Source organism: Salmo salar, chromosome ssa17 (genome assembly GCF_905237065.1).
Source record: "Salmo salar chromosome ssa17, Ssal_v3.1, whole genome shotgun sequence".
NCBI lineage: Eukaryota > Metazoa > Chordata > Actinopteri > Salmoniformes > Salmonidae > Salmo > Salmo salar.
The window spans coordinates 71,947,385-71,970,025 of NC_059458.1; the positions used below are offsets into that span (position 1 = coordinate 71,947,385).

The window sequence follows — 22,641 nt, forward strand, 5'->3', positions numbered from 1 at the left end:
TCTACCAGATATAACTACCCAACCACTAGAGGTAACCAACACTAACTCTACCATCTATGACTACCCAACCACTAGAGGTAACCAACACTAACTCTACCAGATATAACTACCCAACCACTAGAGGTAACCAACACTAACTCTACCATCTATAACTACCCAACCACTAGAGGTAACCAACACTAACTCTACCAGATATAGCTACCCAACCACTAGAGGTAACCTACACTAACTCTACCATCTATAACTACCCAACCACTAGAGGTAACCAACACTAACTCTACCATCTATAACTACCCAACCACTAGAGACAACCAACACTAACTCTACCATCTATAACTACCCAACCACTAGAGGTAACCAACACTAACTCTCCCATCTATAACTACCCAACCACTAGAGGTAACCAACACTAACTCTACCAGATATAACTACCCAACCACTAGAGGTAACCAACACTAACTCTACCAGATATAACTACCCAACCACTAGAGGTAACCAACACTAACTCTACCATCTATAACTACCCAACCACTAGAGGTAACCAACACTAACTCTACCATCTATAACTACCCAACCACTAGAGGTAACCAACACTAACTCTACCAGATATAACTACCCAACCACTAGAGGTAACCAACACTAACTCTACCAGATATAACTACCCAACCACTAGAGGTAACCAACACTAACTCTACCATCTATAACTACCCAACCACCAGAGACAACCAACACTAACTCTACCAGATATAGCTACCCAACCACTAGAGGTAACCAACACTAACTCTACCATCTATAACTACCCAACCACTAGAGACAACCAACACTAACTCTACCATCTATAACTACCCAACCACTAGAGGTAACCAACACTAACTCTACCATCTATAACTACCCAACCACTAGACAACCAACACTAACTCTACCATCTATAACTACCCAACCACTAGAGACAACCAACACTAACTCTACCAGATATAACTACCCAACCACTAGAGGTAACCAACACTAACTCTACCAGATATAACTACCCAACCACTAGAGGTAACCAACACTAACTCTACCATCTATAACTACCCAACCACTAGAGGTAACCAACACTAACTCTACCATCTATAACTACCCAACCACTAGAGGTAACCAACACTAACTCTACCATCTATAACTACCCAACCACTAGAGGTAACCAACACTAACTCTACCATCTATAACTACCCAACCACTAGAGGTAACCAACACTAACTCTACCATCTATAACTACCCAACCACTAGATGTAACCAACACTAAGTCTACCATCTATAACTACCCAACCACCAGAGACAACCAACACTAACTCTACCAGATATAGCTACCCAACCACTAGAGGTAACCAACACTAACTCTACCATCTATAACTACCCAACCACTAGAGACAACCAACACTAACTCTACCATCTATAACTACCCAACCACTAGAGGTAACCAACACTAACTCTACCATCTATAACTACCCAACCACTAGAGGTAACCAACACTAACTCTACCAGATATAGCTACCCAACCACTAGAGGTAACCAACACTAACTCTACCATCTATAACTACCCAACCACTAGAGGTAACCAACACTAACTCTACCATCTATAACTACCCAACCACTAGAGGTAACCAACACTAACTCTACCATCTATAACTACCCAACCACTAGAGTTAACCAACACTAACTCTACCAGATATAACTACCCAACCACTAGAGGTAACCAACACTAACTCTACCATCTATAACTACCCAACCACCAGAGACAACCAACATTAACTCTACCAGATATAGCTACCCAACCACTAGAGGTAACCGACACTAACTCTACCAGATATAACTACCCAACCACTAGAGGTAACCAACACTAACTCTACCATCTATAACTACCCAACCACTAGAGGTAACCAACACTAACTCTACCAGATATAGCTACCCAACCACTAGAGGTAACCAACACTAACTCTACCATCTATAACTACCCAACCACTAGAGGTAACCAACACTAACTCTACCATCTATAACTACCCAACCACACCCAACCATAGTCGCCAAAACAAATTCATAATTCCTAACATTTATAATGTTGTTTCACAGTTAGATATGGTATCTGTACTAACCATGTGGATGTGAGGAGTGACTTGGGCCTGTAGGGAGATTTCTACACGGTTGAACCCTACTCGGCCGATACGGAATGGCCGATACGGTATGATGTTGACCTCAAAGTATAGCCCAAAATATCATAACATAGTCAATACTTCTTGTTGACGTTTTCTCTCTTGACAACCACGAGTAAAGTAAACTATGCCAAATTCCACAGTGTGAAACAAGTGTGTATTGGGAGTAACACACTGTTGACGTCTGGCTCCTGTCGTTTTGGTCCTCCTGACCAGCTCTCCCTGTGGTTTTTACAGGAGTGTCCCCAGCTGCTGCCCACCGAGCGCATTCTGGTTCCGGTCAACGTGGTGAAGCCCATCACCCTGCGGGCCAAGAACCTTCCCCAGCCACAGTCAGGACAGAGGGGCTATGAGTGTCTGCTCACCATCCAGGGCGTGGAGCAGCGGGTGCCCGCGCTCCGCTTCAACAGCAGCTGTGTTCAGTGCCAGAACACCTCGGTGAGTATAGGGGGTGATGGTGTGTGTTGTGGGTGTAAACGGGATGAATAGGGAAGTTTGTGTATGTGTGTGTTTAGGTGTACGCAATGAATGGAAATTGTGGATATAAGGCATGTTGGAAGGGATGTATTTGATATTTACATTGACCTTTTAGTCACTAAGTGACATACAGTTAGTGCATTCATCTTAAGATAGCTAGGTGGTACAACCACATGCACTAAATATACAAAAGTATGTGGACACCCCTTCAAATTACTGGATTTGGCTATTTCAGCCACACCTGTTGCTGACAGGTGTATAAAATCGAGCACACAACCATGCAATCTCCATAGACAAACATTGGCAGTAGAATGGCCTTACTGAAGAGCTCAGTGACTTTCAATGTGGCACCGTCATAGGATGCCACCTTTCCAACAAATCAGTTGCTGTGCTGTTATTGTGAAGTGGAAACGTCTAGGAGCAACAACAGCTCAGCCACAAAGTGGTAGGCCACACAAGCTCACAGAACGGGACCGCCGAGTGCTGAAATGCATAGTGAGTAAAAATCGTCTGTCCTCGGTTGCAACACTCACTCCCAAGTTCCAAACTGCCTCTGGAAGCACTGTTCGTCGGGAGCTTCATTAAATGGGTTTCCATGGCCGAGCATGAATCACACTTCACCATCTGTCAGTCCGATGGATTAATCTAGATTTGGCGGATGCCAGGAGAACGCTACCTGTCCGATTGCATAGTGCCAACTGTAAAGTTTGGTGGAGGAGGAATAATGGTCTGGGGCTGTTTTAGTTCCAGTGAAGGGAAATCTTAATGCTACAACATACAATGACATTCCAGACGAGTTTGTGCTTCCAACTTTGTGGCAACAGTTTGGGGAAGGCCCTTTCCTGTTTCAGCATGACAATGCCCCCGTGCACAAAGCGAGGTCCATACAGAAATGGTTTGTCGAGATCTGTATTGAAGAACTTGACTGGCTCCACAGACCCCTGACTTCAACCCCATTGAACACCTTTGGGATGAATTGGAACGCCGACTGCTAGCCAAGCCTACTCGCCCAACATTAGTGCCCGACTTCACTAATGTTCTTGTGGCTGAATGGAAGCAGGTCCCTGCAGCAATGTTCCAACATCTAGTGGAAAGCCTTCCCAGAAGAGTGGAGGCTGTTATAGCAGTAAAGGAGGGACCAACTCCATATGAATGCCCATGATTTTGGAATGAGATGTTCGACGATTAGATGTCCACATACTTTCAGTCATGTAGTGTATCACAGTAGCTATAAGCAAAGTCAAGTGCGAGTGTTAGTTCACAAAATATATATATTTCGGTAGGGAGTGGCAGTTTCTCTTGCTGCTCCGTAGGCAAGTACCATGGTCTTGTAGTGGATGTGAGCTTCGACTGGAAGCCAGTGGAGTGTGCAGAGAAGCGGGGTGACGTGGGAGAACATGGGAAGGTTGAACACCAGGCAGGCTGCAGTATTCTGGATAAATTGCAGGGGTTTGATGGGACAAGCGGGGAGCCCAGCCAACAGTTGCGGTAGTCCAGACGGGAGATGACTCGTACTCTGTGAAGTAGGCTCGTACTCTACGAATGTTGAGGAGCACGACCTGCAGGAGCGAGTCACTGCTTTGGTGTTTGCAGTGAATGACAGGGTGTTGTCCATGGTCATACCAAGGTTCTCTGCACTCTGGGAGGGGGACACCGTGGAGTTGTCAACCGTGATGGAGAAGTCTTGGAGCCGAGAGGCCTTCCGTGGGATGATGAGCAGCTCTGTCTTGTTGAGCTTGAGGTGGTGGGCCGACATCCAAGCTGAGATATCTGCCAGGCACGCAGGGATGCATGTCACCACCTGGGTGAAGAAGGGAGGAAAGGAGAAACATAGTTTAGTGTCATCCGCATAGCAATGATAGAAGATACCATGTGACGATATGATAGAGCCCAGTGACTTGGGCTATAGAGAGAAGAGGAGAGGGCCTAGATCCATGCCCTGGGGGACACCAGTAGTGAGTAGTGAGAGTATGTGGTGCAGATCCTCTCCACGTCACCTGGTAGGAGCGGCCTGCCAACTAGGATGCAATCCAAGAGTGTGCAGAGCCTGAGACACCCAGCCCTGAGAGGCTGGAGAGGAGGATCTGATGGTGCATGGTGTTGAAGGCAGAGGATACATCTAGGAGGATGAGAACAGAGGAGAGAGAGTCAGTTTTGGCAGTGCGGAGTGCCTCCATGACACAGAGAAGGGCAGTCGCGTTTGAGTGACCCGTCTTGAAGCCTGACTGGTTACGGTCAAGAGGATCATTCGGAGAGAGATAGCGAGAGAGTTGGTCAGAGACATATTTGAAGTTATTTGTGAAAGTGAGAAGATGCACAACTCTATCTCAGGTCTGTCTGGAGAGACATTGACTGTAGAATCTCAATACAGGTTCCTCATTTCTTGTAATCAGTACTATGGAGCTAGTACCTACAGTACACTGTCTGGAACCAGTCCTCCATGCCCAAGGATATGTCTCTTATTGTACATGTGCACAGAGCCTTGATGAGTTTAAATGCCCTCTCTAAATTCCAGCTTCCCTCAGCAATACTATTATGTGTCATTCAGTTCTGGAACAATGGTAGGTATGAAATGAAATACTCCCAATGAAAGGGTTTCTATGCTGAATGATATGCTAATATGATATGCTACTGTTGAATGGGAGTGTCTCAAACACTCTGACTAGCTTTGATACGTAGTTGTCTGTTCACAGTACTTCTGCTCTTCAAATGCCTTTTCCTCTACCCCCCTCTCTCTCTCTCTCTCTCTCTCTCTCCCCTTTTCTCTCTCTCCTCGTTCTCTCCTCCTTTCTCTCCATCTCACCCCCCCATCTCCCCCTCTCTGGGTCCCCATGGCGACAACAGTACTCATATGATGGGATGGAGATGAGCAGCCTTCCTGTGGACCTGACGGTCATCTGGAACGGAGACTTCAGCATTGACAACCCCGCTGACAATAAAGGTCAGGACCCCACCCCCCCCCTCACACCCACCCCACCTGATCACCGCCGTTGCCTGTGTAGCCAATCTCCATGGCAACAGGCGGGCAGTTGCGGCGGTATCCATCCCCCTGACACCGGCATTACTTTGCTGCGGTGGGCGGCGGCGTCTGGTTATAACTTTGCCTCTTCTCTCATCTCCCTCTCTTTCTCTCCCTTACTCTCCATCTCTCACACCTAATTTTCCCCTGCTCTCTCTCTCTCCCTCCTTCTGTTCACCTCGTTAGCTTCACACCGCTCGTCTCACCATGTCCTCTTCCCTTTTTCCATCTCTCCATCTCTCCAGTCGCCATCTCTTTCCCTCTCCCCCTCTCTCTCTCTCTCCCCTCTCTCTCTCTCCCTCTCTCTCTCTCCCTCTCTTTTTCTCTCTCTCCATCTCCCTCCCTTTTCCCTTCTGTTCACCTCGTTAGCTTCACACCGCTCGTCTCGCCACATCCTCTTGCCTTTTTCCAACTCTCCAGTCGCCATCTCTTTCCTCTCCCTCTCTTTCTGTCTCTCTCTCTCTTCCCCTCTCTCTCTCTGTCTCTCTCCCTCCCTCCCTCCCTCTCACATTCTTTCCCTCTTTCTCATCTCCCTTTCTCTGTGGTGCTTGTTAGCTTCACGCCTTTCTCTGTGGTGCTTGTTAGCTTCACACCTTCCTCTGTGGTGCTTGTTAGCGTCACGCCTTCCTCTGTGGTGCTTGTTAGCTTCATGCCTTCCTCTGTGGTGCTTGTTAGCTTCAGGCCTTCCTCTGTGGTGCTTGTTAGCTTCACGCCTTCCTCTGTGGTGCTTGTTAGCTTCACACCTTCCTCTGTGGTGCTTGTTAGCTTCACAACTTCCTCTGTGGTGTTTGTTAGCTTCACGCCTTTCTCTGTGGTGCTTGTTAGCTTCACAACTTCCTCTGTGGTGCTTGTTAGCTTCACACCTTTCTCTGTGGTGCTTGTTAGCTTCACACCATCCTCTGTGGTGCTTGATAGCTTCACACCATCCTCTGTGGTGCTTGTTAGCTTCAGGCCTTCCTCTGTGGTGCTTGTTAGCTTCGCGCCTTCCTCTGTGGTGCTTGTTAGCTTCACACCTTCCTCTGTGGTGCTTGTTAGCTTCACGCCTTCCTCTGTGGTGCATGTTAGCTTCACGCCTTCCTCTGTGGTGCTTGTTAGCTTCACGCCTTCCTCTGTGGTGCTTGTTAGCTTCACACCTTCCTCTGTGGTGCTTGTAAGCTTCACGCCTTCCTCTGTGGTGCTTGTTAGCTTCACGCCTTCCTCTGTGGTGCTTGTTAGCTTCACGCCTTCCTCTGTGGTGCTTGTTAGCTTCATGCCTTCCTCTGTGGTGTTTGTTAGCTTCACACCTTCCTGTGGTGCTTGTTAGCTTCACACCTTCCTCTGTCAGTTGTCTCCCTCCGCCCAGCAGCATATTACCACAGACCACACACGCATACACTAAAGAGGATATTCAATATGCTATAGTAACAGTGACTATCTATCTAGTAATGGTTAATACAGTCTTTTGTTATCACTGATACTATTTTCACAACTCTTAGTACAAAACTCTAAACTGGTCACACTTGTAAGGCAGCCAGTCTTTCATTCAAAACCTGTCATTGTGCATTCATTTGGATTGTAAACAGCTCTCACCACACAACCATTGATTCAAAATATAAGTTTATTGTGAAATGTAATGAGAACATTGGTTTAATCACGAAAACATAATTATATATTTTCAATGTAGTAGTTTTAACATTAGGCAATACACTCACATTACCCAACAAAATTGACCGAAAATCTATAATTTCCATAATATCGATTCAATGTGTAATAAACATGTTATTTTTCAGATATAATTGCAGGTGTGCTGTCTGTAATCACATGTAAGACATTAAATGAAACAAATTAAATGAATGAAAATAAAACATGACATTTAGCGTCAAGCCTGTCTTGTTCACTTTCCCTTTTGAGCATTTGGCCATAAATTGTCAGCCACGTCACAGTGAATGTCCTCATTGTTCATGCACCGCGGGAAATACCTTTTGGTCTGGTGATTCCAAGCCTGACATTGGTCTGCGGTGATGTATCTGCATGCCTCATCCATGGCCAGAAGGAGGGTGGCACGCTTGGGGATGGTGATCGCCCATCTCCATGCTGAACAAATATCCTCATTAGGGTTGAAAGGAGAGCATGGGGGCTGGTATAGGGTCACGAATCAGGGATGGGCCTGAAACCCTGCCTGAACCACCTCTGCATGTTGGAACCTGACATTGTCCCACACAATGACATAGGTGACCCCTTCAATTTCATTGAGAAACACAGAGAGGTGTGCAGTGTGGTAGGATCCTAGTAATTGCCTATGTCCTACCACACATCTTCAGAGATAGCTGCACACATGGAGTTGTTTCCCCCACGTTGTCCAGGCACTTGGACGGTCGCCCGGTGAGGTTCCGCCCATGGCGCCAAGTTTTGGCCAGGTTGAAGCCCGCTTCATCAACAAAGATATACTTGTGATGGTTCACAGCAGCGTTAAGCACCATCACCCTCTAAAAATATATTTGGGTTAGTTATTTTTTTATAGTATTTTTATAGTTCCAATATGATTTATTGTGAAGTAGCATGTACATTAATAGTAACAGTAATACAGTATATAGTGCTGTACCTGAACATACTCGGCCCGCAGTTGTTTCACCCGGTCGTTGTTTCTCTCCAAAGGCACCAGGTAAACGTGTTCCATAGATGCCTGGAGCCTCTTCAAAAGGCGGGTGATTGTTGGTAGACTGATGGATGACACATTGGCAAAGGTGTCATCATTCTCCACAATGGCCTGCTTTATTTCGGACAGCCATATGTCATTCCTGGCCGTCACCATTTCCACTACTGCTTGTTGGTCAGCACACGGCCATGACCACCACCATGGGGTCTTCTGTCAAGTCTGACAGTAGAACAGAGTATACTGTCAATAGATCACACTGATAATACTGGGACATGTTTTGTGAATTTACATGCATTACAATATGTAATTGACTGTAAATGTAATGGTAAAGCAAAGTGCATATCCTGCAGACATACTGCTTTTCTTGGTGAATTGACAGTTGATCTTTTCAGATTGGGGTGAACTAATCTGTCAGCCTCTGCCATGGTAAGACATCTGTTTACCACATAGCCAACAACGATGGACTGGACTTCATTAGACACAACAGTTCCCTGCCGTCTGCCTCCCTCTCTCTGATGTCCACCTCTTTGGCCTTTGACGGGGCCCATGTCCATGAGCTCTTTGATTTCTTCTTCTCCCTTGCTGTCTATCTGCTCCATGTTGAAAGAAATATCAAGTATTCACACACCCCTTATACGGTGGCCAATTGTGGTTATCACTATGTGGAATCAATTAGCAATAATGTCTAATCATTATGGTTATCATGCATCATACATGTATTTTAGATGTTTATACTTCACAAACACACATTTTTTTTCTGTTCTCTAAATCCATATATACTAGACAAACCAGTTTAAATCTATAGGTTTACCAAACGGTTAAGTGATTAGCCATTAAACACAGTTGGATTAAGTGATGGTCAAATGTATTTAAACAAAATGAGAAGATAATCAAATGAAACGTATAATGAGCACTGCATTGTCAATGGCAATTACTTTCTATGAAAGGTATTTCTACACTGATTAGATTTGGTGAAAAGTTACTGATTTTGTGTGTTGTACTTAGTGAAATGAAAATGAACTTTAAGGTTTGAACAACCAGCCCTTTTGATGATCTGTTTTGAGTTTTGTACTAAGCGTTGTGAAATTTGAACACATACTTCTGAAAATAGTACCAAAGTGATAAAAAAAATAAAAAAATAGATATACAGTTGAAGTCGGAAGTTTACATACACTTAGGTTGGTGTCAGGAGCGTCGTAAAAAGTGGACCAAGGTGCAGCGTGTATCGTGCTCATCTTCCTTATTTTATTAGGATAACCGTGAACACTTAACAAAAATAACAAACAATGACAAAACAGTTCTATAAGGCTTACCAGCTATACAGAAAATAACTACCCACAAACACAGTAACAAAAACCCCCTACTTAAATATGGCCTCCAATTAGAAGCAATGAAGAACAGCTGCTTCCAATTGAAGGCCAAACCAAAACCTGAACATAGAAATAGACTAAATAGACATTCAAACATAGAAATAGACAACATAGAACATTACCCAAAAACCCAAGACACATAAATCAAACACACCCCTGCCACGTCCTGACCATACTACAATAACAAAATGACCCCTTACTGGTCAGGACGTGACAGTTGGAGTCATTAAAACTCGTTTTTCAACCACTCCACAAATTTCTTGTTAACAAACTATAGTTTTGGCAAGTCGGTTAGGACATCTACTTTGTGCATGACACAAGTAATTTTTTCAACAATTGTTTACAGACAGATTATTTCACTTATAATTCCCTGTATCACAATTCCAGTGGGTCAGAAGTTTACATTCACTAAGTTGACTGTGCCTTTAAACAGCTTGGAAAATTCCAGAAAATTATGTCATGGCTTAGAAGCTTCTGATAGGCTAATTTACAACATTTGAGTCAATTGGAGGTATACCTGTGGATGTGTTGCAAGGCCTACCTTCAAACTCAGTGCCTCTTTGCTTGACATCATGGGAAAATCAAAAGAAATCAGCCAAGACCTCAGAAAAAAAATTGTATAAACACCATGGGACCACGCAGCCGTCGTACCGCTCATGAAGGAGACGTGTTCTGTCTCTTAGAGATGAATGTACTTTGGTATGAAAAGTGCAAATCAATCCCAGAACAACAACAAAGGACCTTGTGAAGATGCTGGAGGAAACAGGCACAAAAGTATTTATATCCACAGTAAAACGAGTCCTATATCGACATAACCTGAAAGGCCGCTCAGCAAGGAAGAAGCCACTGCTTCAAAACCGCCATAAAAAAGCCATCCTACGGTTTGCAACTGCACATGGCGACAAAGATCGTACTTTTTGGAGAAATGTCCTCTGGTCTGATGAAACAAAAATAGAACTGTTTGGCCATGATGACCATTGTTATGTTTGGAGTAAAAAGGGGGAGGCTTGCAAGCCGAAGCACACCATCCTAACCGTGAAGCACGGGGGTGGCAGCATCATGTTGTGGGGGTGCTTTTCTGCAGGAGGGACTGGTGCCCTTTGCAAAATAGATGGCATCATGAGGTAGGAAAATTATGTGGATATATTGAAGTAACATCTCAAGACATCAGTCAGGAAGTTAAAGCTTGGTCGCAAATGGGTCTTCCAAATGGACAATGGACAAAGCATACTTCCAAAGTGTTGGCAAAATGGCTTAAGGACAACAAAGTCAAGGTATTGGAGTGGCCATCACAAAGCCCTGACCTCAATCCTATAGAAAATGTGTGGCAAGAACTGAAAAAGCCTGTGCGAGCAAGGAGGCCTACAAACCTGACTCAGTTACACCGGTTCTGTCAGGAGGAATGGGCCAAAATTCACCCAACTTATTGTGGAAAGCTTGTGGAAGGCTACCTGAAATGTTTGACCCAAGTTAAACAATTTAAAGGCAATGCTACCAAATACTATTTGAGTGTATGTAAACTTCTGACCCAATGTGATGAAATAAATAAAAGCTGAAATAAATCATTCTCTCTACTATTATTCTGACATTTCACATTCTTAAAATAAAGTGGTGATCCTAACTGACCTAAGACAGGGGATTTTTACTAGGATTAAATGTCAGGAATTGTGAAAAACTGAGTTTAAATGTATTTGGCTAAGATGTATGTAAACTTCCGAATTCAACTGTATATTAGATATGTACAAGGACTAAACCATGCATGATGGTACTAGTTGATTTAAACCCATACAGTACAAATAGAATGACTAATGACAATGATTAACTGCACTTCGCTGGCTTTGCAATTAGATTTATTTGCGCTCACATTTGAGTTCACATTTGAATGGATATATAGAAACATTTTGTGTCCATGGAGAGACAAGGGGAGAGAGGGAGAGAGAGAGGTAGATAAAGCCTTCCCTGTGGCTCAGTTGGTAGAGCATGGTGTGTGCAACGCCAGGGTTGTGGGTTTGATTCCCACGCGGGGCCAGTACAATTAATTTTTTTTTAAATACAAAAATGCATGAAATGAAATGTATGAAATGTATGTATTCACTACTGTAAGTCGCTCTGGATAAGAGCGTCTACTAAATTACTAAAATGTAAAATGTAGAGAGAGAGTGAGAGTTAAAGATGAATTCCTCCTCCTCTTCTCTCCCACTAGCTACCCGGGGAGAAGACTACTCTGGAGGCATAATTTGATGGACAAATCACACAAGCATCTAATGGCAATTAAAAACCTGTCCGGTTTCCATGGAGACGAAATGTTAAACTAGTGGATGAGCAGAGGCAAGAAGCTTCTGGTGGCAGGAGCTAAATGAGAGAGAGAAGGAGAGAGCAAGAGATAGAAAAAGAGAGAGAGAGAGGGAGGGAGATTAAGAAAGAGATGGGGGAGAGGGAGTGAGACAGAAGCAAGAGAGAAGGATTGAGACAGAGAATAAGGGACAGAGATACAGTATCAACAAATGAATGCTTTCCACAATATGATTCAAATACTGTCCATGTTTTGGAAATACTAAACTGCTGACTGTGATTGATATACCTGTTCTGAACAGTTCTCACCCACATTTACCAGTATACATCATGAAGGCTAGCATTTTAAATCTAGGCCGGGTGTAAAGCACTTTGTTACAATTTCTGATGTAAAAATGGCTTTATAAATACATGTGATTGATTGACTGATTGAAATCAAGTATATGTGTATGATGTGTTGCTAACCTGATCTCTCCCTGTGACCCCCCCCCCCCACACACCTTCCCCCCCTTCCCCCCAACAGTTCACCTGTACAAGTGTGATGCCCAGAGGGGTAGCTGTGGCCTGTGTCTGAAGGCAGACCCCCTGTTTGGCTGTGTGTGGTGTAAGGGGGAGAACCGCTGCACCCTCAAGCAGCACTGTCCCCACCCTGAGAGCCAGTGGCTGGAGCGCAATGGACTCAACAGCAAGTGTACACACCCACGCATCACCCAGGTGAGAATGCAGACACACACACACACACACACACACACACACACACACACACACACACACACACACACACACACACACACACACACACACACACCAGTACCCACTAAGTGAGTCACACAAGTGGGAATGACACACTCACACACATACTGTACACACTACACCAGCAATTACTACACACACGTGACCACACAGGTGAGAACACACACCCACATGCTCACACACTCTGTCACCCAGGAGAGAACACACACTGTCACCCAGTGGAGAACACACTCTACCAACCAGGGGCGGACACACTCTGTCACCCAGGGGAGAACACACACTGTCACCCAGGGGAGAACACACTCTGTCACCCAGGGGAGAACACACTCTGTCACCCAGGGGAGAACACACTCTGTCACCCAGGGGAGAACACACTCTGTCACCCAGGGGAGAACACACACTGTCACCCAGGGGAGAACACACTCTGTCACCCAGGGAAGAACACACTCTGTCACCCAGGGGAGAACACACTCTGTCACCCAGGGGAGAACACACTCTGTCACCCAGGGGAGAACACACACTGTCACCCAGGGGAGAACACACTCTGTCACCCAGGGAAGAACACACTCTGTCACCCAGGGGAGAACACACTCTGTCACCCAGGGGAGAACACACTCTGTCACCCAGGGGAGAACACACACTGTCACCCAGGGTAGGACACACACTGTCACCCAGGGGAGAACACACACTGTCACCCAGGGGAGGACACACTCTGTCACCCAGGGGCGGACACACTCTGTCACCCAGGGGAGAACACACACTGTCACCCAGGGGAGAACACACTCTGTCACCCAGGGGAGAACACACACTGTCACCCAGGGGAGAACACACACTGTCACCCAGGGTAGGACACACACTGTCACCCAGGGTAGGACACACACTGTCACCCAGTGGAGAACACACACTGTCACCCAGGAGAGAACACACTCTGTCACCCAGGGGAGAACACACTCTGTCACCCAGGGGAGAACACACTCTGTCACCCAGGGGAGACACACACTGTCACATCAGGAGAGTGACTGCTGATGGTGTCGACATATACTGTACGTTATGAACACAAGACACACTGTCACCCTCTGGCAGCTGATAGACACCTCTCATTTGGACAAGATTAGAATCATCTTGATCATAGTTTTCTTTCTGCAGGACTTCAATTAGGACAGTAACAGCTATGTGCAATACTCAGTACTCAATACTCAATGGTCATTGGTCATTACTCAATACTCAATGGTCATTGGTCAATACTCAATACTCAATGGTCATTGGTCATTGGTCAATACTCAATACTCAATGGTCATTGGTCATTACACAATACTCAATACTCAATGGTCATTGGTCAATACTCAATACTCAATGGTCATTGGTCATTACACAATACTCAATACTCAATGGTCATTGGTCAATACTCAATATTCAATACTCAACACTCAATGGTCATTTCTCAATACTCAATACTCAATGGTCATTGGTCATTACTCAATACTCAATGGTCATTGCTCATTGCTCAATGTTCATTGCTCATTGCTCATTGCTCATTACTCATTACTCATTGGTCATTACTCATTACTCATTGGTCACTACTCATTGCTCATTACTCATTACTCATTGGTCATTACTCATTGTTCATTTATCATTACTCATTGGTCATTACTCATTGGTCATTACTCATTGGTCATTACTCATTGGTCATTACTCATTTCTCAATACTCATTGGTCATTACTCATTGCTCATTTCTCATTACTCATTGCTCATTACTCATTGCTCATTGGTCATTTCTCATTACTCATTGGTACTCATTACTCATTGGTCATTACTCATTACTCATTGGTCATTTCTCATTGGTCATTTCTCATTACTCATTGGTCATTACTCATTACTCATTGGTCATTACTCATTACTCATTGGTCATTGCTCATTACTCATTGCTCATCCCAATGTGTTAGTCTGCTTACACACACAACTTGTCAGTGCTGATAGAAATCCACATCTGCCTGCTACTGAGGGATCAGTCACACACATGGTTAACCCAGTGAGCTATGCTAAGAGCTCCCATTCACCCTGTTTATCCCTCACCTCAGAACAGATGAACACACACCCGTTTAACCGTTCCTGTTCCCCAACAGGGTTAGCCCTGTGTGTGGTATAAACACTCCTGACCCTACTGGATGGATGGATGGATGGATGGGGATGGATGGATGGATGGGGATGGATGGATGGATGGCTGGATGGATGGAGGTTAAAGGGAGGGCATGTTGGGGCTAGGATGGAGTCATGAGGAGGAGAGGAATCCCTATCTCTTCACACCCCCTGGAGAGATGATGGATACACACGGCATCCCTCCATCCCCAGCCTGGGGAGGAGGACAGCAGATGGTTAGAGATGGGAGATGGAGGGATAGAGGATGGATAGAGTAGCCACTTTGGATTGGCCTTGAGAAATGATGGGAGGATGATAGAACGGGAGAGGAGGAGGGGAAATCCCTCTCTATCTCTCTCCAGGGAAGAGGGCTAGTATGCTCTGAGCTGTTCAGTATAACCTGGCTCAGTGTGGTGACCTGGATCAATGTGGTGACCTGGCTCAATGTGGTGACCTGGCTCAATGTGGTAACCTGGCTCAGTCTGGTGACCTGGCTCAGTGTGGTGACCTGGCTCAATGTGGTGACCTGGCTCAATGTGGTGACCTGGCTCAGTGTGGTGGCCTGGCTCAGTGTGGTGACCTGGCTCAATGTGGTGACCTGGCTCAATGTGGTAACCTGGCTCAATGTGGTGATCTGGCAATCTGGCTCAGTGTGGGAACCTGGCTCAATGTGGTGACCTGGCTCAATGTGGTGGCCTGGCTCAGTGTGGTGACCTGGCTCAATGTGGTGACCTGGCTCAGTGTGGTAACCTGGCTCAATGTGGTAACCTGGCTCAATGTGGTGATCTGGCTCAGTGTGGGAACCTGGCTCAATGTGGTAAGCTGGCTCAGTGTGGTGACCTGGCTCAATGTGGGAACCTGGCTCAATGTGGTGACCTGGCTCAGTGTGGCGACCTGGCTCAGTGTGGCGACCTGGCTCAGTGTGGCGACCTGGCTCAGTGTGGCGACCTGGCTCAGTGTGGCGACCTGGCTCAATGTGGTAACCTGGCTCAGTGTGGTAACCTGGCTCAGTGTGGTAACCTGGCTCAGTGTGGTGACCTGGCTCAATGTAGTGACCTGGCTCAGTGTGGTGACCTGGGTAACCTGGCTCAGTGTGGTAACCTGGCTCAGTGTGGAGAAGTTATAACTTGAAATAATCAAGGCAAACTTTGCCTTCCCTGACTCTCTCTTCCACTGAAACTGGACTGGGCCTGTCATCAACCCCAAAGAGGGGTTGATGGGGGGGGGGGGGGGGGGTAGAAGGATTACTGAAGGATTACTTTATCCTATCCCAGGTATTCCTTAAAGAGGTGGGGTTTCAGGTGTCTCCGGAAGGTGGTGATTGACTCCGCTGTCCTGGTGTCGTGAGGGAGCTTGTTCCACCATTGGGGTGCCAGCGCAGCGAACAGTGTTGACTGGGCTGAGCGGGAACTGTGCTTCCGCAGAGGTAGGGGGGCTAGCAGACCAGAGGTGGATGAATGCAGGGCCCTTGTTTGGGTGTAGGGACTGATCAGAGCCTGAAGGTACAGAGGTGCCGTTCCCCTCACAGCTCAGGCAAGCATCATGGTCTTGTAGCCGATGCGAGCTTCAACTGGAAGCCAGTGGAGTGTGTGGAGGAGCGGGGTGACGTGAGAGAACTTGGGAAGGTTGAACACCAGATGATCTGTCATCCACACTGATATGTCTGCCAGAAATGCAGAAATGCGATTCACCACCTGGTTATCAGAAGGGGGAAAGGAGAAGATTAATGTGTGTCGTCTGCATAGCAAAGATAGGAGAGACCATGTGAGGATATGACAGAGCCAAGTGACTTGGTGTATAGCGAGAATAGGAGAGGGCCTAGAACTGAGCCCTGGGGGACACCAGTGGTGAGAGCACGTGGTGTGGAGACAGATTCTCGCCACGCCACCTGGTAGGAGCGACCTGTCAGGTAGGACGCAATCCAAGAGTGAGCCGCACCGGAGATGCCCAACTCGGAGAGGGTGGAGAGGAGGATCTGATGGTTCACAGTATCAAAGGCAGCAGATAGGTCTAGAAGGATGAGAGCAGAGGAGAGAGAGTTAGCTTTAGCAGTGCGGAGAGCCTCCGTGACACAGAGAAGAGCAGTCTCAGTTGAATGACCAGTCTTGAAACCTGACTGATTTGGATCAAGAAGGTCATTCTGAGAGAGATAGCAAGAGAGCTGGCCAAGGACGGCACGCTCAAGAGTTTTGGAGAGAAAAGAAAGAAGGGATACTGGTCTGTAGTTGTTGACAGGAGGGAGGAGAAGGTGGCAAAGAGCTTCCTAGGGTTAGAGGCAGATGCTTGGAATTTAGAGTGGTAGAAAGTGGCTTTAGCAGCAGAAACAGAGGAAGAAAATGTAGAGAGGAGGGAGTAAAAAGATGCCAGGTCCGCAGGGAGGCTATTTTTCCTCCATTTCCGCTCGGCTGCCCAGAGCCCTGTTCTGTGAGCTCGCAATGAGTCGTCAAGCCACGGAGCAGGAGGGGAGGACCGAGCCAGCCGGGAGGATAGGGGACATAGAGAGTCAAAGGATGCAGAAAGGGAGGAGAGGAGGGTTGAGGAGGCAGAATCAGGAGATTGGTTGGAGAAGGATTGAGCAGAGGGAAGAGATGATAGGATGGAAGAGGAGAGAGTAGCGGGAGAGAGAGAGCGAAGGTTGCGACGGCGCAATACCATCTGAGTAGAGGCAGAGTGAGTAGTGTTGGAGGAGAGCGAGAGGGAAAAGGATACAAGGTAGTGGTCGGAGACTTGGAGGGGAGTTGCAGTGAGATTAGTAGAAGAACAGCATCTAGTAAAGATGAGGTCAAGCGTATTGCCTGCCTTGTAAGTAGGGGGGGACGGTGAGAGGGTGAGGTCAAAAGAGGAGAGGAGTGGAAAGAAGGAGGCAGAGAGAAATGAGTCAAAGGTAGACGTAGGGAGGTTAAAGTCGCCCAGAACTGTGAGGGGTGAGCCACCCTCAGGAAAGGAACTTATCAAGGCGTCAAGCTCATTGATGAACTCTCCAAGGGAACCTGGAGGGCGATAAATGATAAGGATGTTAAGCTTGAATGGGCTAGTGACTGTGACAGCATGGAATTCAAAGGAGGAGATAGACAGATGGGTCAGGGGAGAAAGAGAGAATGTCCACTTGGGAGAGATGAGGATTCCAGTGCCACCACCCCGCTGACCAGATGCTCTCGGGGTTTGCGAGAACACGTGGTCAGACGAGGAGAGAGCAGTAGGAGTAGCAGTGTTTTCTGTGGTAATCCATGTTTCCGTCAGCGCCAAGAAGTCGAGGGACTGGAGGGTAGCATAGGCTGAGATGAACTCTGCCTTGTTGGCCACAGACTGGCAGTTCCAAAGGCTGCCAGAGACCTGGAACTCCACGTGGGTCGTGCTCGCTGGGACCACCAGGTTAGAGTGGCAGCAGCCACGCGGTGTGAAGCGTTTGTATGGCCTGTGCAGAGAGGAGAGAACAGGGATAGACAGACACATAGTTGACAGGCTACAGAAGAGGCTACGCTAATGCAAAGGAGATTGGAATGAAAATTAACTAAACAACTGGGGAAGCGAGAGAGCAGGGCCTCCCTCACTAACCTTTCACTGAAACACTCAAATATAACTCTTCCAACTTCCACTTTAGAAATTATAATTGATGTAAACTACAGTGGTTCAATGTTTCAGGAATAGGCTCAAACTTAGTTTATTCAGCTAGATAACTTGGTACAGTATTCTTCCGTGAAACCCACCCAGTGCACCGTATCCTATGACGCCGTAGCTAACTAGCATGCTAGCATCCAATAACACACGGTTAGCACCAATACTTGGTTACAACTACCAATGGATCATTCATGTCCGTGTCTAGTTCTTTTCATAACGCAGAAGTAATTAAACGTTGGCTAGCTAACACAAAGTCAGTCCTGCTTGCTACACAAGTGGACTACACATCTCGAATGTTCAGAAAGTTAAGCTTACGTTGCAAAAATCTTATTGACTAAAATGATACAGTACTGCTAGCTGGTAAAGTTGGCTAGCTAGCAGTGGCTGCGTTGTTGACTTTGTTTGAAAATGTAGCTGGCTAGCTAACCTCGATAGTTTCTCTGTACTACACCTTTATCTTTGATACAAAGACAACTATGTAGCTAGCTAACATTACACGAATCAAATCATTCCGTTGTAATGTATTACGTTTCTACAGTACTGCTAGTTGGTAAAGTTGGCTAGCTAACAGTGGCTGTGGTGTTGACTTTGTTTGGAAAACGGCGTTGCTGCGAACGAATATAGCTGGCTAGCTAACCTCGATAGTTTCTCTAAACTACACCTTTATCTTTAATACGAAGACAGCAAAGACAACTATGTAGCTAGCTAACATGACACTAATCAAATCGTTCCATTGTAATGTAATGTAATGTAATGAAATGTAATATTACCTGCGGAGCGAAGTACAGCACGACTACTCACTCCAGCTGCAGATGCTCTCATCATCACTCAATGCCTGTGAATACACCTCCACTGTATTCACATGCTACCATACCTTTGTCTGTACATTATACCTTGAAGCTATTTTATCACCCCCAGAAACCTGTTCCTTTTACTCTCTGTTCCAGACGTCCTAGACGACCAATTCTCATAGCTTTTAGGCGTACCTGTAACGGCTGTCTACGGAAGAAGTGGACCAAAATGCGGCGGAGTTAGGGTTCGTCATTTTTAATGTTACGAACACTATGCAATTAACAAAACAACAAAACTGACAGCCAACACAGTCCTGTCAGGTGCAACAACAGTGACAAGCACAATTACCCACACCACACAACGGAAACGTAGGCAACTTATGTGTGACTCCCAATCAACCACAACCCTCTACAGCTGTGCTTGATTGGAAGTCACACGGCCAAAATTAAATGAAACAATAAAACACTCACTCCCTTCTGCCACGTCCTGACCCAACTACACCCTCTACTGGTCAGGGCGTGACAGTACCCTTATCCTCCTCCTCCTCTGTTCCTCTGGCGATGTAGAGGTGAATCCAGGCCCTGCAGTGCCTAACTCCATTCCTATTCCCGAGGCGCTCTTGGCCAGGTCGCAATTGTAAATGAGAACTTGTTCTCAACTTGCCTACCTGGTTAAATAAAGGTGAAATAAAAATAAAATAAATTGCCATTTCCCACAAAATCCCCACAGGACCGTCGAAATCTAGGCATTCAGAGCTTTGCTAGGTGTCAAATTAGAGTTTTTCCGCTAGACGGTTTGAACACCCAGTTACTTTACGTCTTTACCTCCAATCTTCCTTTCTGGTACATTTACACAGCAGTAGCTGACCAATAGTATTTGCATTTCACTCATAAATTCTGATATAACATGTTGTATTTGTTCCCACATTTAGGAACATATCTACCGCTTCGGCTGCACTGTCTTTGGCTTCGCTGTCCTCTCCGTCTACTCTTTTACCCGCCAACCGGGTTGTGGCATCTTCCTCTTGCCGGTCTAGCATGTCGATGTTAGTGTCGGTGGCACTGGTACTAGTACTAATACTACCGAATAAGTCGGTTGGGTTTTTATATTTACTTGCATTTGAGTGAAGACTTTTGACTCTTTTGTCTCTTAACTTTTCAGCCCCACCCTTACGTGTTTTACTCTGCTTTTCCACTTTCTATTGTAGCTAGTTTTCGAGCTGTCAGTGTCAATGTGAGTGTGAGCGAGACAAAGGGGGCGGGGTTAAGGGTTGCATAAACATTCGTTTGGAATAGACCAACGGGCCTGGAGGAAACGGGGGGTTGGCCCGTGTCGCTCAATCTTCTGCCAACTTTTCTATTAGTAGTAAAAAATGTCTAAGGCAGGAGGCCCACCGGTCCAGAGGTTGACCAGCCCACCGGCCGGTGGCCAGTCCGCTACTGTCCTGGTCAATCTAGCATGGATTTATCCTCTGTTCTGTCTGTGCATAATGCCTTGCCTGGTTGTAACAGGAGCATATTGTAGCCCTCTCACGTACCCATAACACTGTCACTCTGTGATGATGGGGGGCTTTTTAAGGCCCCTCAGCCCAGCCCTCGGCCCCTAATGCATTCTAATGCTGCTCATTACAGTGACATCTCTCCATGAATAATCATCACTCCTTCTCCAGATAGAGAAGAGAGACAGAAAGGGAGAGAGTGATTTAGTATTTGACTCCACCAACCGTCAATTAGCTTGTCAAAGACACAAATCTAATCAACTGCTCATCCCGCTAATGAAAAGAGACCCATCGTCTCTCTCTCTCTCGCTCTCTTTCTCTCTCTCTCTCTCTTTCTCTCCTCTTTCTCTCCCGCCGTCTCTCTCTCCTCCCTGCTAGATGGAAAAGATCCATAATGCATTGCAGTGTCTGTTAATTGCATGCGTTGTGTTGCAGTAGATTGTTCCCACAGGGTTTCCCTATTCCATCAACACATCAGCAGGGGACAGACTATATTATTTCAGGACCAGTGACAGTTAGTTGATGTATTATGAACTGCGGCCGAGCCGGTCATGCAGTGAGATAACACTGCCCCTCCCTCCACTTTATTTTCCCATTGGCTGGTGGTTACTTTTTCAGCGTCTGTAATTGGATAGCACTGTATCTGTATAGCAACACCAACCCACTGAACTCATCAGTATAGTTTGTACCAAGGGTCTGGCGTACCTGATAACTCACTGTATTCTGATCATGCGTTGATGTATGTAGATAGGGATAATAGCTAAGTTGTCAGTATTCACAACTGTCCCTAAATACTTAGCTACATAGATATGGATTGCCACAAGACGTTGTTTCTTTCTCTCTCTCTCTCTCTCTCTCTCTCTCACACACACGCACGTGCACACGCACACTTTGGCGACTGTACCTCCATTCCCCTGAGAGGGGCCCTAGCCTGTCAGTGAGGAATGCCCTCCACAGAGCGTTGATAATGAGACCTCTAACCCCAGTGGGAGATCACTATTTGGCAGGGGAGAATGACACAGCACAAAGCTATTAATTAATGATAGCTCTGCTTTCCCATTGGGACCTGAAGGTGCTTTATTTGTCAGAGATGGATTGGAGGTCCTGGACAGTGTGTCCATTTCATACATTCAGCAGCTGGCCTCTGGGACAAAAACTATTAGGGGCCAACACTAATCAATCTGTTAAAACTTGGATAAATGTCTGCTACAGTGGAACATCTAACAGATCAATCTATTAGGAAGGTGATCAGAATAACTGTTGACACCTCCCAACTCTCCTTTATGAGTTAGTCATCTAGACCAACTCTCCTTTATGAGTTAGTCACGTAGACCAACTCTCCTTTATGAGTTAGTCACCTAGACCAACTCTCCTTTATGAGTTAGTCACGTAGACCAACTCTCCTTTATGAGTTAGTCACGTAGACCAACTCTCCTTTATGAGTTAGTCACCTAGACCAACTCTCCTTTATGAGTTAGTCACCTAGACCAACTCTCCTTTATGAGTTAGTCACCTAGACCAACTCTCCTTTATGAGTTAGTCATCTCGACCAACTCTCCTTTATGAGTTAGTCACGTAGACCAACTCTCCTTTATGAGTTAGTCACCTAGACCAACTCTCCTTTATGAGTTAGTCATCTAGACCAACTCTCCTTTATGAGTTAGTCACGTAGACCAACTCTCCTTTATGAGTTAGTCACGTAGACCAACTCTCCTTTATGAGTTAGTCACCTAGACCAACTCTCCTTTATGAGTTAGTCACGTAGACCAACTCTCCTTTATGAGTTAGTCACGTAGACCAACTCTCCTTTATGAGTTAGTCACGTAGACCAACTCTCCTTTATGAGTTAGTCACGTAGACC

The 22,641-nt window shown here is 46.0% G+C and overlaps 1 protein-coding gene across 2 annotated transcripts in view; it reads left to right on the forward strand.

Annotated features, from left to right (window-relative positions):
• The window catches only part of LOC106576477 (plexin-A4), a 643,097-nt gene that overhangs the window by 507,421 nt on the left and 113,035 nt on the right, over window positions 1-22,641 (forward strand). Inside the window, exons 10-12 of one of the 2 annotated variants that reach the window (XM_045700071.1) lie at window positions 2,406-2,627; window positions 5,511-5,607; window positions 12,506-12,696. In XM_045700071.1, the coding sequence (XP_045556027.1) occupies window positions 2,406-2,627; window positions 5,511-5,607; window positions 12,506-12,696 (510 nt within the window). The remainder of the gene's footprint in view (window positions 1-2,405; window positions 2,628-5,510; window positions 5,608-12,505; window positions 12,697-22,641) is intronic. The other variant, XM_045700072.1, reaches the window with a different exon arrangement.